Source organism: Zootoca vivipara, chromosome 1, assembly GCF_965207765.1.
Source record: "Zootoca vivipara chromosome 1, rZooViv2.hap1.1, whole genome shotgun sequence".
Taxonomy (NCBI): domain Eukaryota; kingdom Metazoa; phylum Chordata; class Lepidosauria; order Squamata; family Lacertidae; genus Zootoca; species Zootoca vivipara.
Window position 1 is genome coordinate 9,838,859 of NC_142582.1, and position 12,955 is coordinate 9,851,813.

Below are 12,955 nucleotides of genomic sequence, written 5' to 3' on the forward strand. Positions count from 1 at the left end.
ATATGGGCTGCAAGGTGATGAAAGGAGACACACACAATCCCGGGGGGGGGTTCCCCTGAACATTCCTCAAGTCTCCCCAGGGTGCCATGGCAAACTGGTTGACAAGCAATAGTTTACGGCATGGGTAGGCAAACTAAGGCCCGAAGGCTGGATCCGGCCCAATCGCCTTCTCAATGGACGATCCGGGAATCAGCGTGTTTTTACATGAGAAGAATGTGTCCTTTTATTTAAAATGCATCTCTAGGTTATTTGTGGGGCATAGGAATTTGTTCATTCCCCCCCCCAAATATAATCAGGCACAAGGGATGAGGGACAGAGGCCCCCTCCTGAAAAAGTTTGCTGACCCCTGGTTTACGGTATTGGGCATCAACATCTCATGTTTCATTACAAGCACTCTATTTAAAATGACAGGCATACCTTGGAAGTCAAACAGAATCCATTCCGGAAGTCCGTTCGACTTCCAGAACGCTCAAAAACCAAATTGCGGCTTCTGATTGGCCCCGTCCCACGTTCGGGTTCCAAAAGAATGTTTGCAAACCGGAACGATCACTTCCGGGTTTGCAGCATTTGGGAGCTTAAACGTCCGAGTTCCAGGGTGTTTGGGATCCAAGGTACGACCATACATCCCAAATACCTAGTATAGGAGTGTCCATTGTAGGGCTCCATCTCCCATTCGCCCCAGACAGCATGGCCAAATGGGCAGGGAAGATGGGAGTTGTGGTCCACCAATATTTGGATGGCCACAAGTTCTCTGTGTCTGACCTATACCATCCCTGGCCCAGAGATTGATTTCTAAAAATAGATATGATTTTTTAATTTTTGTGTTTTACAATGTCAGATAAATATTTTACATACTTAAGATATCCATGGCTTCCTTCCTTCTCTTTCCATGGTTCATTTTGCATATCTTATATCCCTGCATAATTTACAAAAGCTATACCAATCGGTTTTCCATTATTACATCCATCAAAACTTATTTACACTGTTGTCTTAATGCTGCCAGTGTTTTCAGCTGTACACAATTATTTTCCCTATATTCAATAAACGTTTCCCCATTTTCTTTAAACGTATCTTCGTCTTGTTTTCTTATTCTATATGTCAAGTCTGCAAGTTGTGCATATTCTGTCTGTAAGACGAGGTTTTTTAACCCAATTTTTTAGGTCTAAAAACGTGGGTCGTCTTATCCACGGAATATAGTAATTAAATATATAAATAAATACGGAACTCGCTCTAGCAGTCACAGCTCCTGGCAGTAGCGAGCCGCAGGGCCTCTGTAGTCTGCTTGCCTCCTCCCACTCTGCCTGCCCTACAGCGGGGGGGGGGGGGAGGCTGTAGACAGTCCGTTTTTGCCGTGCGGTGTCTTCACACGGCTCCATTCGTGCGCAGGCAGCGCAACGTTACACAGGAGAAGCGCAAGGCGTGATGTTTCCCTGATGTTAAAGGTGCAGAGGGGGGATATTACTTCAATCGCCCAAAAAGCTCAACTCTGGCCCCCCAGCTCAGCGATTCCTGACGAGGGAACAGCTGATAGGCGGCCTGTTAGACTCCTGGGGCTGTTAGCCTCTGGGCAATCCTCCCCCCCAAAATTCAACAAGTCAGGGCAATTTCCCCCCATTTTCTTAATTTGCCCCCCCCAAAAATAAGGGGTGTCCAATACACGGAAAAAGATGGTAAGTTGCCAAAAATTTGTGTTTGGGACCTTGCTCATTTTACATTTTGGGGCTAACAAAACACAGGCCGCAGTTGTTACATACATAAATAACCTTTTCGGACACCTGGGAATTTCAGCCTGGATTATCCCCAACAGAAAGGACTCTGGTTTGGGTGCGGGGGAGGGGGGAGTAATTTCAAACATTTTGTTCCGTTCATTATAAATCATTTTCCAACACTCTTTTACTCTTTTACCCAGAGATTCTTAAGTATGAAGTGGTGATCAGAACTACCAGAGGCAGCACTGAGTATCTAGCTGGCGGAGTCTGAACCTCTCAGGAGCATCAAGGCCACACACCTACCACAGGCTGTCGGAATCAGGTTGTGCTACTCAGATTGCACAACTTGGAGCCGTTTGTCAACTTCTTTGTTATTTTTACTTGAGATGAAGCTAGTACACATGGGAGCCCTCCTGTTTCCTCTGCTAGGTGGATCCCTGGACTCCTGCCCCCCACGCGGTGCCAGATTTATGTATAAGCTAAACAAGCTATAGCTTAGGGCCCCACTCTCTTGGGGGGTCCAAAAGAATTTTAAGGGGGGGGGAACTGGATGTACGTTTTGAAAATATTAGATAAAAAAACAAATAAAATAAAACCTGAATACTGTACACCAACAGTGTTTTGTGTTGCGTAGGCTCCTATGATGCAAGTCATGGCCCCCGCCTGCTAGCCTGCTCCCTAAAATATCACTGGTTTGCTCATTTCTATATATAGGGTTCCTTACATTCTGCATGAACTGGTTGCATGGCAATATGTGCAAATGGCGTTAGATACCTATTAGGTCCATAAATTATCATATAGCATATATCCAACACAAAAAAACAGCGACAACTTGTTGTTGACAAAGGACAGCTGGACGTATCAAGGGCCCCATTACCTTCAGTAGCTTAGGGCCTCATCAAACCTAAATCTGGCCCTGCCCCCAAGCCCTACCCCATGGCACTGCTCACACTGGTAGCTATGCTCTCTCCCGCTATGTGTAGATTTTTGGGTGTGAATCACACCACGGTGGTCCCGCAATCTCTCAACTTTTCTTCTTCTTCTTCTTCTTCTTCTTCTTCTTCTTCTTCTTCTTCTTCTTCTTCTTCTTCTTCTTCTTCTTCTCCTCCTCCTCCTCCTCCTCCTCCTCCTCCTCCTCCTCCTCCTCCTCCTCCTTCTTCTATGGTGGCGCTTCGAGATGGCCTCTGCTTTGATCTCATGATGGGGAGATCACTTGGGAAGCAAAAGAGCATTTCAGGAGTGTGCTAGGATGAGCCACATCATGGATGAGGAAGCAGGCAGGGCGATGAATTCAAAGACAACTTCTCAAGGAAGAAGCAGCGTCACCCTTGGCTTATCAAGCCACTTCCCCCAGTAATAGCAAAACACACCAAACGGTTATATTCAAACAACTGAACTAAACCCACAAACACAAATGCCTACTGTTACTGTAGGGGCAAGAAAAGACGTAAGATGGCTTGTCCTGACCTTTGAAACACTGAACTCATGGCGATCAAACACAGCATTGGCCTTTTTCTTGTCCTGTAAGTTAGACAACGAGCTGCAATTAATTTCGTTATGGATCATACAAGAAGAAAAAGCTTAAGTACATTAGCTCTTTTAAATAATTTTATTATAATTAAGAAGTCCTATGACCCTTTACTGTTGGTGGTATAATGGCGAGCATAGCTGCCTTCCAAGCAGTTGACCCGGGTTTGTTTCCCGGCTAACGCAGAGAGTCTTTCTAGGGACGCGGGTGGCGCTGTGGGTTAAACCACAGAGCCTAGGGCTTGCCGATCAGGTGGTCAGCAGTTCGAATCCCCACGACAGAGGGAGCTCCCATTGCTCGGTCCCAGCTCCTGCCAACCTAGCAGTTCGAAAGCATGTCAAAGTACAAGTAGATAAATAGGTACCGCTCCGGCGGGAAGGTAAACGGCGTTTTTGTGCGCTGCTCTGGTTTTGCCAGAAGCAGCTTAGTCATGCTGGCCACATGACTTAGAAGCTGTACGCTGGCTCCCTCGGCTAGTAAAGCGAGATGAGCGCCGCAACCCCAGAGTTGTCTGCGACTGGACCTAACGGTCAGGGGTCCCTTTACCTTTACCCGTTTATTACCCTTTAAGGACTTATACGTCTAAGCTATGCAAAGTCCGGTGCAGTTTCAAATTGGATGGGGGACAGCATGTTGAAATAACTGCATCCCAGGGGGTTGGACTAGATGACCCTTGGGTCCCTTCCAACTTACAGAGAATCTTACTCTGTTTCTATGCTATGATTTTAGCACAAGCCAACTTCATAATTATTTTATTAAATATAAAAAGCACCCATGAGCAACGAGAGCAATAGTAAATACAAGACTTTTGGTGGTGGTGTTTTTTTGTGGGTTTTTAAAATATATATATATATTCCTTACTTCCTCAATCTCCCCACGAGTGTCTTTCTCTATCAGGTGAAAACAGGAGAATCCTTTCAGTCCACGCCGGAAGCAGCGACATACCCTGATCATCAGGATAACATTCTTACAAACCCTGTGGAAGTGCTTTGGGGGTGGGGGAACAAAACAATGGTGTCACTTCTGTTTCAAGGAGAAAGGAGATAGATAGATAGATAGATAGATAGATAGATAGATAGATAGATAGATAGATAGAGATTACCGTATTTTCCGCTCCATAAGACACACTTTTTCCCTCCCAAAAAGGAAGGGGAAAAGTCTGTGTGTCCTATGGAGCGAATGCGAGAGCCAGAGCCGCGTGCAGCGGGAAACTGGCTCTTGGGCTGCTTCCGTGACAGTGAGCGAGGTGAGAAGAGAAGGAAGGGAGCCTCTTCCACCCCTCCTCCCAGCTTCCATCCTCCCTTCCATCCTTCCTTCCTTCCTCTTTCTTTCTTTCTCTCTCTCTCTTTCTCTCTCTCTCTCCTCTTTCCAGGAGCATAGCAAGGGGGGGCGGTGGGGCGGGCCGCCCCGGGCTCCATTCAGGGGGGGGCTCTACTCGGGACACCCCTCCCCGCCCCTCGCCTCTGCGCTCATGCACCGCGAGTGGCAGCCCATTACAGGCAGCTGTGTGCGAGCAGTGGCAACGTGGGGCCGCCCTGCGCCAGCAGCAGCGCGTACTGACGGTGCAGGTGCAGCATCCCGGCATGTGCGCACGCAGCCCCACGGACAGCTGCTCGCACACAGCAGCCCGTTACGGGGCCGCCAAGCGCCAGCAGCAGCACGTACTGACTGCGCATGTGCAGCATCCCAGCGCGTGTGCACTCCATATGTATGCGAACGGCAGCCGGGCTGGCGCTGCTGCTCCCGCGGCAACCTTACAAGCAGCAACTCGTAAGGGTGCCACGTGCAAAAAGCAGCACGGACGGGGCAGCCTTACAAGTTGCCGCTTGCTCAGCGGATCGTAAGGTTGCCATGGGACCAGCTGCGCACGCCTGGACGAACGGCGCATGCGCCAATCGTCCTGACGCATGTGCGCTGCAGAGCCACGCCACGCCCCCAAGGGGCACCTCCACATTTGCTGCCTGGGCAGCCAAGCAGCACCGTTCGCCACTGCCCCATCCTTCCTTCCTTCCTTCTCTCCCTCTTCCCTCCCTCCCTCTCTTTCAACCCTTCCTTCCTTCCTTCCCTCCCTCCCCCCTCCCTCCCCCTCTTTCAGCTCTTCCTCCCTCTCTTTCTTCTCTCTCTCACCCCTTTCTTCCCTCCTTCCTTCCCTCTCTCTTCCTCGTCCCATCTCTCTCTCTCTCTTTCACCCCTTCCTTCCTTATCTGTCTGTCTCTTTCTCTCTCTCTCTCTCTCTCTCTCTCTCTCTCTCTCTCTCTCTCACCCCTTCCTTCCCTCCCTCCCTCTTCCAACTTGTACAAAATATTGGGGGGGCAGGTATATACCTCACATATTGTATCAGCCTTTCTCAACCTGTGGGTCCCCAGATGTTGCTCAACTACAACTCCCCTTGCCCCTAGCTAGCAAGGCCAGAGCTCAGGGATGATGGGAGTTGAGGGGTGATGGGAGTTGTAGTCCAACAACATCTGGGGACCCACAGGTTGAGAACTGCTGCAATTGATCTCAAGACAAAGTGCATGCACACTATATGAATGACAATGCCCATCAACATGGGGGGGGGACACACGACTTCCTCAAATATTTAATGGGGGGGGGCAAAGGCACCTAGGCCTCTAGGAGTTGGCTGCTATGCCTAGGACAATTCAAGAAAGCAAAATATGTTTTCTTGTTTTCCTCCTCTAAAAACTAGGTGCATCTTTTGGTCAGGTGCATCTTATGGAGCAATAAATACGGTGGCTGGATAGATTAGATTAGATACACACACACATACACAACCAGATGGCTATAAAACAAAAACTACCATGTTCAATTTCTTAGACTGACTAATATAATATTGGATTTCCCCCTTTTCCTTCCATTACGGTCTTACTCCTTTGTTCTACCCAGGGCCAGCCCACTCATGAGGCACAGTGAGGTGACCACCTCAGGTGGCAGAATCCACAGGGTAGATCCCCATGAAGGTCTTCATTCCTCCTTTGTTCCCAATGTTGATCTCTACTCAATCCCTTCTTCCCTGGAGAGGAGGGGGGCACCGTTTTGTGGTTCGCCTCAGGCTGACCTGCTGCTTCATCTAACCTCTGAGGTATCTTTGTTCTCTCATTGCTCCTTACCCATCAGTGCTCCCTCTTATCCCACACTGAACCCCCCCCCCATTAAAACCAATTTTACAGCCGAAAATAAGGCTCTTTCTTCAGGTGACTTTGGCCACCGGAACCAGGCCTGGCTCGCCCATTGATTCTAGTGGCGCGTTGCGCCAGGGTGCCTAGCCGATCAGGGGGCGTCCTAGCAAGTGGGGGAGCTGCGCGGCGGCCTCCCTTTTCCCTCCACCAGCCGCGCCGGGAGAGCAGGGAGGTAAGCGAGCGGAACAGGGGCACTAGGACCCTGTTCCGCTCTGCAGCGCCAGGGTCATCCCTCACCCCACCGCTGTGTTTCATTGGTAGAGGCGATGACACATGGCAGCACCTCTACCAATGAAACGCAGCGCCCTGTCGGCGGGAAGGAAATGGCCGTGGACCCAGCAAGCGCCGGAGTCGCGGGAGACAGCTGGAAAGGCCCCGGTGCTGCCTGGCCTGCCCAGGCACCCCGGCCCGCTGGGAGAAGGGAGGAAGGCCGCACGGAGCAGCGGCACCCCCTCCCCCACTCAATCCGGCATTGGACAGGTGGCTGCCCAGCATGCCAGGTAAGAGCTTTCCTTTTTTTTAAGTGGGGGGCGGGGCGCCCGAGGGATCCCTGCACCAGGGCGCCCAATGACCTTAAGACGGCCCTGACCGGAACCTTGTAATTTTACTCTTTGAAAGACTGCAGAGACAGCAAGCCTAAAACACACTTTATCAGGGAGCAAATTCCATGAAATTTATTGGGACTTACTTGTGAGAAGACATGAGTAAAAGATCAGGGCTGCTAAAAATCCATCTGTTCAGCTTGGTCTTCTCTGATAAATCAGTTTTATACTCCTCCTCTTCCTCATCTGATTCACATTTTTCTCTCTTACACTCCTTCCCTCTTTAGAGTGCACCTGTCTTTCATTCAGAGCCAGTTAAATTTAACTTATTTTTTTTTTGCCAGTCATTACCTACCTCCAAGGGGCTCAGACAGAAAATTAAGTGTCTCACGCAGGAAATAATACATACCTGAAATGCTAATCGCTGTCCTCTTGCAAATCGTCTAGAGTCTATTAAGACAAAATTACAGAGCCTGTTCTTAAAATCTTTGACCTGAACTTTGCCCACCTGTTAAGAGATTGAAAAGTTTATTTCCTCTCCCTCAACTTAAAGACAGGTGGGAAGATACCTTCTAGATCTTGGGATAATTTTGGTTTAGCTTTTTTGGACGTCTTCCTCTCCCAGCTGCGCTGTGGCGCCTCCCATATTCTTCCGGAGGACCCCACAATCTTGAGAAGAATTTCAGGGTATACCGATCTTCTAACAGACATCCTAATTAAACCATTGCTGTCCAGTTTTTGTTTCCTATGCTGTCCTCCTGTGGGTTGTTTTTTTTTTAACCAGACCTAATTAAGTGGATTATTTTTTGGGTGAGTAATAAAATTCAATTGTGACATCAGCCTAGCCCAGGGGTCAGCAAACTTTTTCAGCAGGGGGCCAGCCCACTGTCCCTCAGACCGTGGGGGGGGAGCTGGACTATATTGGGGGGGGGATGAACGAATTCCTATGCCCCACAAATAACCCAGAGATGACTTTTAAATAAAAGCACACATTCTACTCATGTAAAAACACCAGGCAGGCCCCACAAATAACCCCGAGATGACTTTTAAATAAAAGGACACATTCTACTCATGTGAAAACATGCTGATTCCCGGACCGCCCGTGGGCCGGATTTAGAAGGCGATTGGGTCGAATCTGGCCCCTGGGCCTTAGTTTGCCTACCTATGGCCTAGCCAATGTGGACATGCAAAGCACTATAGCCTTATCTAGGCTCATATAACTTCAGATTAAACACTTTCTCTTTGTAGGTTCAGCCCATTACTCCCTGTAGACTCTGGCTGGGAGATTTGGGATGAATAGCCTCCTGCAGGGCCGTCTTAAGCATGTTGGGCGCCCGGGCGCCATGGTGCGAAGATCGCTCTGGTGCCCCCCCCCGCCCCGTTTCTCGTCGCAACTGGTGGGCGGGCGCGGTGCCCCCCCCCGGCGGCCCGGCACCCTGTGCCACCCAGCCTTCCCTTAGAGCCGGCCTGGCCTCCTGGAAGCTATTTGAATACAGTGGTACCTCTACTTACGAATTTAATGCATTCCAAACACACATTTGTAAGTCGAAAAAAAATTGTAAGTCAAATCCCATAGGAATGCATTGGGAGAAAAAATTCGTAAGTAGAAGCAACCCTATCTAAAAATTCGTAAGTAGAAAAAATCCTATCTAAACCGTATCCAAGAGGGCGGACGGAGCTCCATTCGTAAGTAGAAACATTCGTAAGTAGAGTTATTCGTAAGTAGAGGTACCACTGTAGTTTATATGAGTTGCTGAAATGCAATGGTGGCCAGTGGCCAGTGGACTTGATGTAGTAGTGAGCATGGCAGCTAACGTTAGGTAATTTGTGGAGCTAAATGCATTTGCTATTGCTGCAAAACAATTACCCAAAGTCAAAGTTGTGAGTTCGAAGCTGCATACACACTAACCCATTTGTAGCACAAAAATGTAGTTTTTAGCTTAGAGGGGTTAGCCACTATGATGCCTGTAAAGATAAAGAGACCCCAACCATTAGGTCCAGTCACAGACGACTCTGGGGTTGCGACACTCATCTCGCTTAACTAGCCGAGGGAGCCAGCATACAGCTTCCAGGTCATGTGGCCAGCATGACAAAGCTGCTTCTGGCGATCCAGAGCAGTGCATGGAAACGCCGTTTACCTTCCCACCAGAGCGGTACCTATTTATCTACATGCACTTTGACGTGCTTTCGAACTGCTAGGTTGGCAGGAGCTGGGACCGAGCAACGGGAGCTCACCCCGTCGCAGGGACCTTCTGATCGGCAAGCCCTAGGCTCTGTGGTTTAGACCACAGCGCCACCCGCGTCCCTATGATGCCTGAGTCCCTCCTAATTCCTGGAGTCCCGGATCAGGCAAGGATTAAGATCTAACAGAGGATTCAATTGTTGAACAAATCAGGCAAGCAAATGACATAATGACCAAAGTGCAACAACAAAAAAGTTGCTCTGTGCCAGAGGGCAAATGGGGTGGGCTCTCCCCCTTCTGTCCCTCACCTGGCTGCTATACAGTAGGAGAAATACAAAGGCCAGGGCACACCAGGCGTGAGCTGAGCTCAGAACAGGCTGCAGGCAGACACTGAGAGAGAGAGATGTTGATTTCTGCTAGAATCCAAAGCTGTGACTATGGGAGGAGCAAGAGCTTTTGGTCTGTTGATGCTGTGAGCCCCTTCTTCTGAGGCTTAGGTTGTATATATTCTATGTTAAAATAAACCATATATAATAGAGACACACCACAGTCTGCTTTGTCCCTTTATTCCAAGGAAACAGAACTTGGGGAAAGTGCCTAGAACCTGTGGAATCTCACTCCACTTAGAGATTGGGGTGGTTTGCAACAGTATTTCTTTCTCAGTCCATAATCTTTCATGTTCATGCACAGCATGCTGCTTTCTTTTTTAAAAAAATAATATTTATTAAATTTCCCATTTTAATAATCCAATAAAAACCACATCAAAACATTCCAAATTACAATACAATCAAAATAGTCAAATATAAAAGCCAAATTATATATCTTTGGGTGACTTCCCATGTTCTGAATTTCACGGAGTGCTGATCATCAAATATCCCATTGCATTTCTTAGTTAGTCAATAAACCATTCCAATGTTGATCCTTCGTTTAATTTTCATTTATGGTTGCAACCACTGATCTGTCCAACGTTCGCCTTCGTAGTTCTGTATGAAATATTTTCCCCTGTTATTATCCACATTCCAGCAATTCCATTTTCTATTTCTGCTCACAGGAGCCGTAATACGCCACATCCCCCCCCAAAAAAAACGCCATTAGCCCCGGGCAGACACCCAGAAATGCCCTCTGTAGTCTCGCTCCATCTCCCAACATGCTGATACCACTGGTATCAAGGTAACTCCAGTCCGGAATTCTTTCCATCCTTCCACTGAGGGTAGCTACCAAAATCCTCACCCAGTCAATATTATAATTGAACCACAACGGCAGCAGAATGCTCTTTCAAACCCGCTTGCGTATTTCAAACAGTTGCCTTTCGGGGGAGGCTTACCAGGTAAAACTGTAAGCACACATATATCAAAAGAGAATTAAAAAAGGCTCACCTCCCCCTGGGGCTATACAATTAATCCATCAGTTAATTCAACAAGCGGGTCAGTACTTTGTGGTGTTGTTGCTGCTCCTCAGCGATGTTACTTTCATTTTCTGCTCACAAGGATAGTTTTAACTGCGTCACAGTCCACCATTAATCCCAGGCAGATATCCCAGTCTCCTTCCAGCTGTTCCACGCTAACACAACAACTCCATCGGGAATTCCGTTCATCTTTCCCTTAATGATCATTGCCAGAGTCTTAGTCAAAATTTCACACAGTCTGTTTCATAGTTAAGCTTAGCATCCACTTACATATTTCAAACAGTTGTCCTTTAGTTACGATGAAAGTCTTTCTCCAGATCGAATCCTTCTCAGTGGCTGATTAAATTAGCAAATTATTTTATCTCTGCTAGTTCGGAGCATGCCTGTAAATTAAGTCCGAATTTTTATCTTAAAATACAGGTGTCCTCCGCTCATGGCACTGGCTTTGCAGAGTTGCTGAGATGCGCAGGGCATTGCACCCAGCTCCCCCTGCCTTCCACATTCCTTCAGGATGGATGGCAGGTATCGGATTATCTGAGGGTGGGCTGCTCCCCCCCCCAGCCCTGGGGTTTTGGGGGGGAGGATAACTACTCCCATATTATCCTCGTTATCCACACGAAAGGGCTCCGCTGTTATGGGACAGCCGTTCGCCATGGCAGTCAAACCGGAAGTGCTCAGCATGCTGCTTTCAATCTAGATTGATTCTAGATCCTGCCACCCAAAAGAGTGACAGTTGCATGCATTTGAAACCCCTGCCCTTGCTTGGGTTAGCCATGCCTTTACTCCTCCGCACATGCCCCTGGCAAATGAAAAAGAAAGTGGCAATTTGCAAACTTGGAATATGCCACCCTTGGCATCATTGGGCATCAATACACACTATTGCTGCAATTATTTTTTAAACAAACAAACAAACAAACAAACACCTGACTTTATTTTTACAGATTGTTCTGAGCCCATGGGAAAGAATATACCAGATGCACCAATGCTAAGAGACAAGGCTCCAAGGGACCTTTCCTTGGCTATTCGCTATGAAAAGCAAATTTCTGCAACCAAATGTTGCAGCATGGAGTGCTTCTGTTCAGGATGCACAATTCTATTCCCTCTCTAGACCGATATTTGGTTTCTCAGAACAGTCGGTCAGCATTCTATATCCAGCGAACATTTCAATGGGTTGCTTCGTTTTTGTTTTTGGCAAGTTCCCAAAATGGTGTGTGTGTGTGTGTGTGTGTGTGTGTGTGTGTGTGTTTCCTAATTGTTTTTTGCAATTCTGCAAACTCTGGAGTTTCCTTGCAACTTCTTTTCTCTCTTGCTTGTGTGGGGGTGCTGCTGTTTCGTTTATATAAGAAGAAAGATCATTATGAGACAGTCAAACGGAAAGCTCTATAAATAGAGAGGATGTATTTCTCGGAATACTAGCTGGCGGCGATAAACAACAAGGGATAGCGATCACCTCCAAGTCCTGCTTTTGGACCCATCCAGACTCCAGAGGCATCTGCCTAATAATTGTTGGAAACCCAATGCTGTCCAATGTAACTCAGTTCACAGGTATGCTACAAGGACCCCAAGAACTCTCCCTGACTTTTCTTCAGAACAAAGGGGTATACATAAAAACTAAGTTGGTAGGAAATCACACTCTCAACACCACAACGCTAGAGAGATCTCAGTGACATCAAAGTGAGAGCAGCTGAAGAAAAGGAATTTTGTTAGACGTGCAACAAGAGGATCCAGTATGATCATAGATGTGACCTTCAGGAACAGGTCAAGGAAAATATATCCCCACCACCACCTGCTGAATAAGGGAAGAGACTAGTTCATTCTGTCCTACTCCCCAGCACTCACTGAACCACATATGCTGCAATCCGGCAGAATACAGCTGTCTTCTCCAGAGCTTTACAGGCATGGCGAGAGGCTTCCTGAGGGTCACTTCGCTCGGAGGCCTTAGATTTCCCCCGCCAAAAGACCTTCTGTGACAGAATCAGAACCAATGGCTATAGAATCGGGCAACTGTACTCTCAAGATAATCCACATTCCATTCTATTTTCTAGAGGCAGAGAATGCAAAAGCAGTCTTGCTAGCCTGGGCCTAACGTTTATACCACCTAGTGTTCTGTTTCCATTCTTCTTTGGTGACAACTCGTAGCCGAGTAAGATTAACTCACGGTCTTAACAGTGAGTCCGCAAGTGACTGTGGGGGCCAATTCTGGATCCACACATCCTTCCACAGTGACGACATATGTTTCTCCAGGCAGCAGATGATCACGGTGAGGATTTGCCAAGTGTGCCTTCCTCTGAGCATGTTTCTCCCTTTTGCCCTGAGTTTGAGCATCTTCAAAGTCCATGACACCTTTGGTAAAGGCTGTTCTCCAATTGGAGTGCTTGCAGGCAAGTGTTTGCCAGTTGTCGGTTTATAC

The 12,955-nt window shown here is 47.8% G+C and overlaps 1 protein-coding gene across 2 annotated transcripts in view; it reads right to left on the reverse strand.

Annotated features, from left to right (window-relative positions):
* The window catches only part of LOC118096135 (cyclic nucleotide-binding domain-containing protein 2), a 38,832-nt gene that overhangs the window by 21,619 nt on the left and 4,258 nt on the right, over nucleotides 1-12,955 (reverse strand). The window contains exons 2-4 of one of the 2 annotated variants that reach the window (XM_035137489.3): nucleotides 7,368-7,408; nucleotides 4,099-4,224; nucleotides 3,177-3,230 (exon numbers count right to left, since the gene is read on the reverse strand). In XM_035137489.3, coding sequence (XP_034993380.2) covers nucleotides 3,177-3,230; nucleotides 4,099-4,224; nucleotides 7,368-7,408 — 221 coding nt within the window. Of the gene's footprint in view, nucleotides 1-3,176; nucleotides 3,231-4,098; nucleotides 4,225-7,104; nucleotides 7,201-7,367; nucleotides 7,409-12,955 lie in introns of those variants that run through there. The other variant, XM_088671685.1, reaches the window with a different exon arrangement.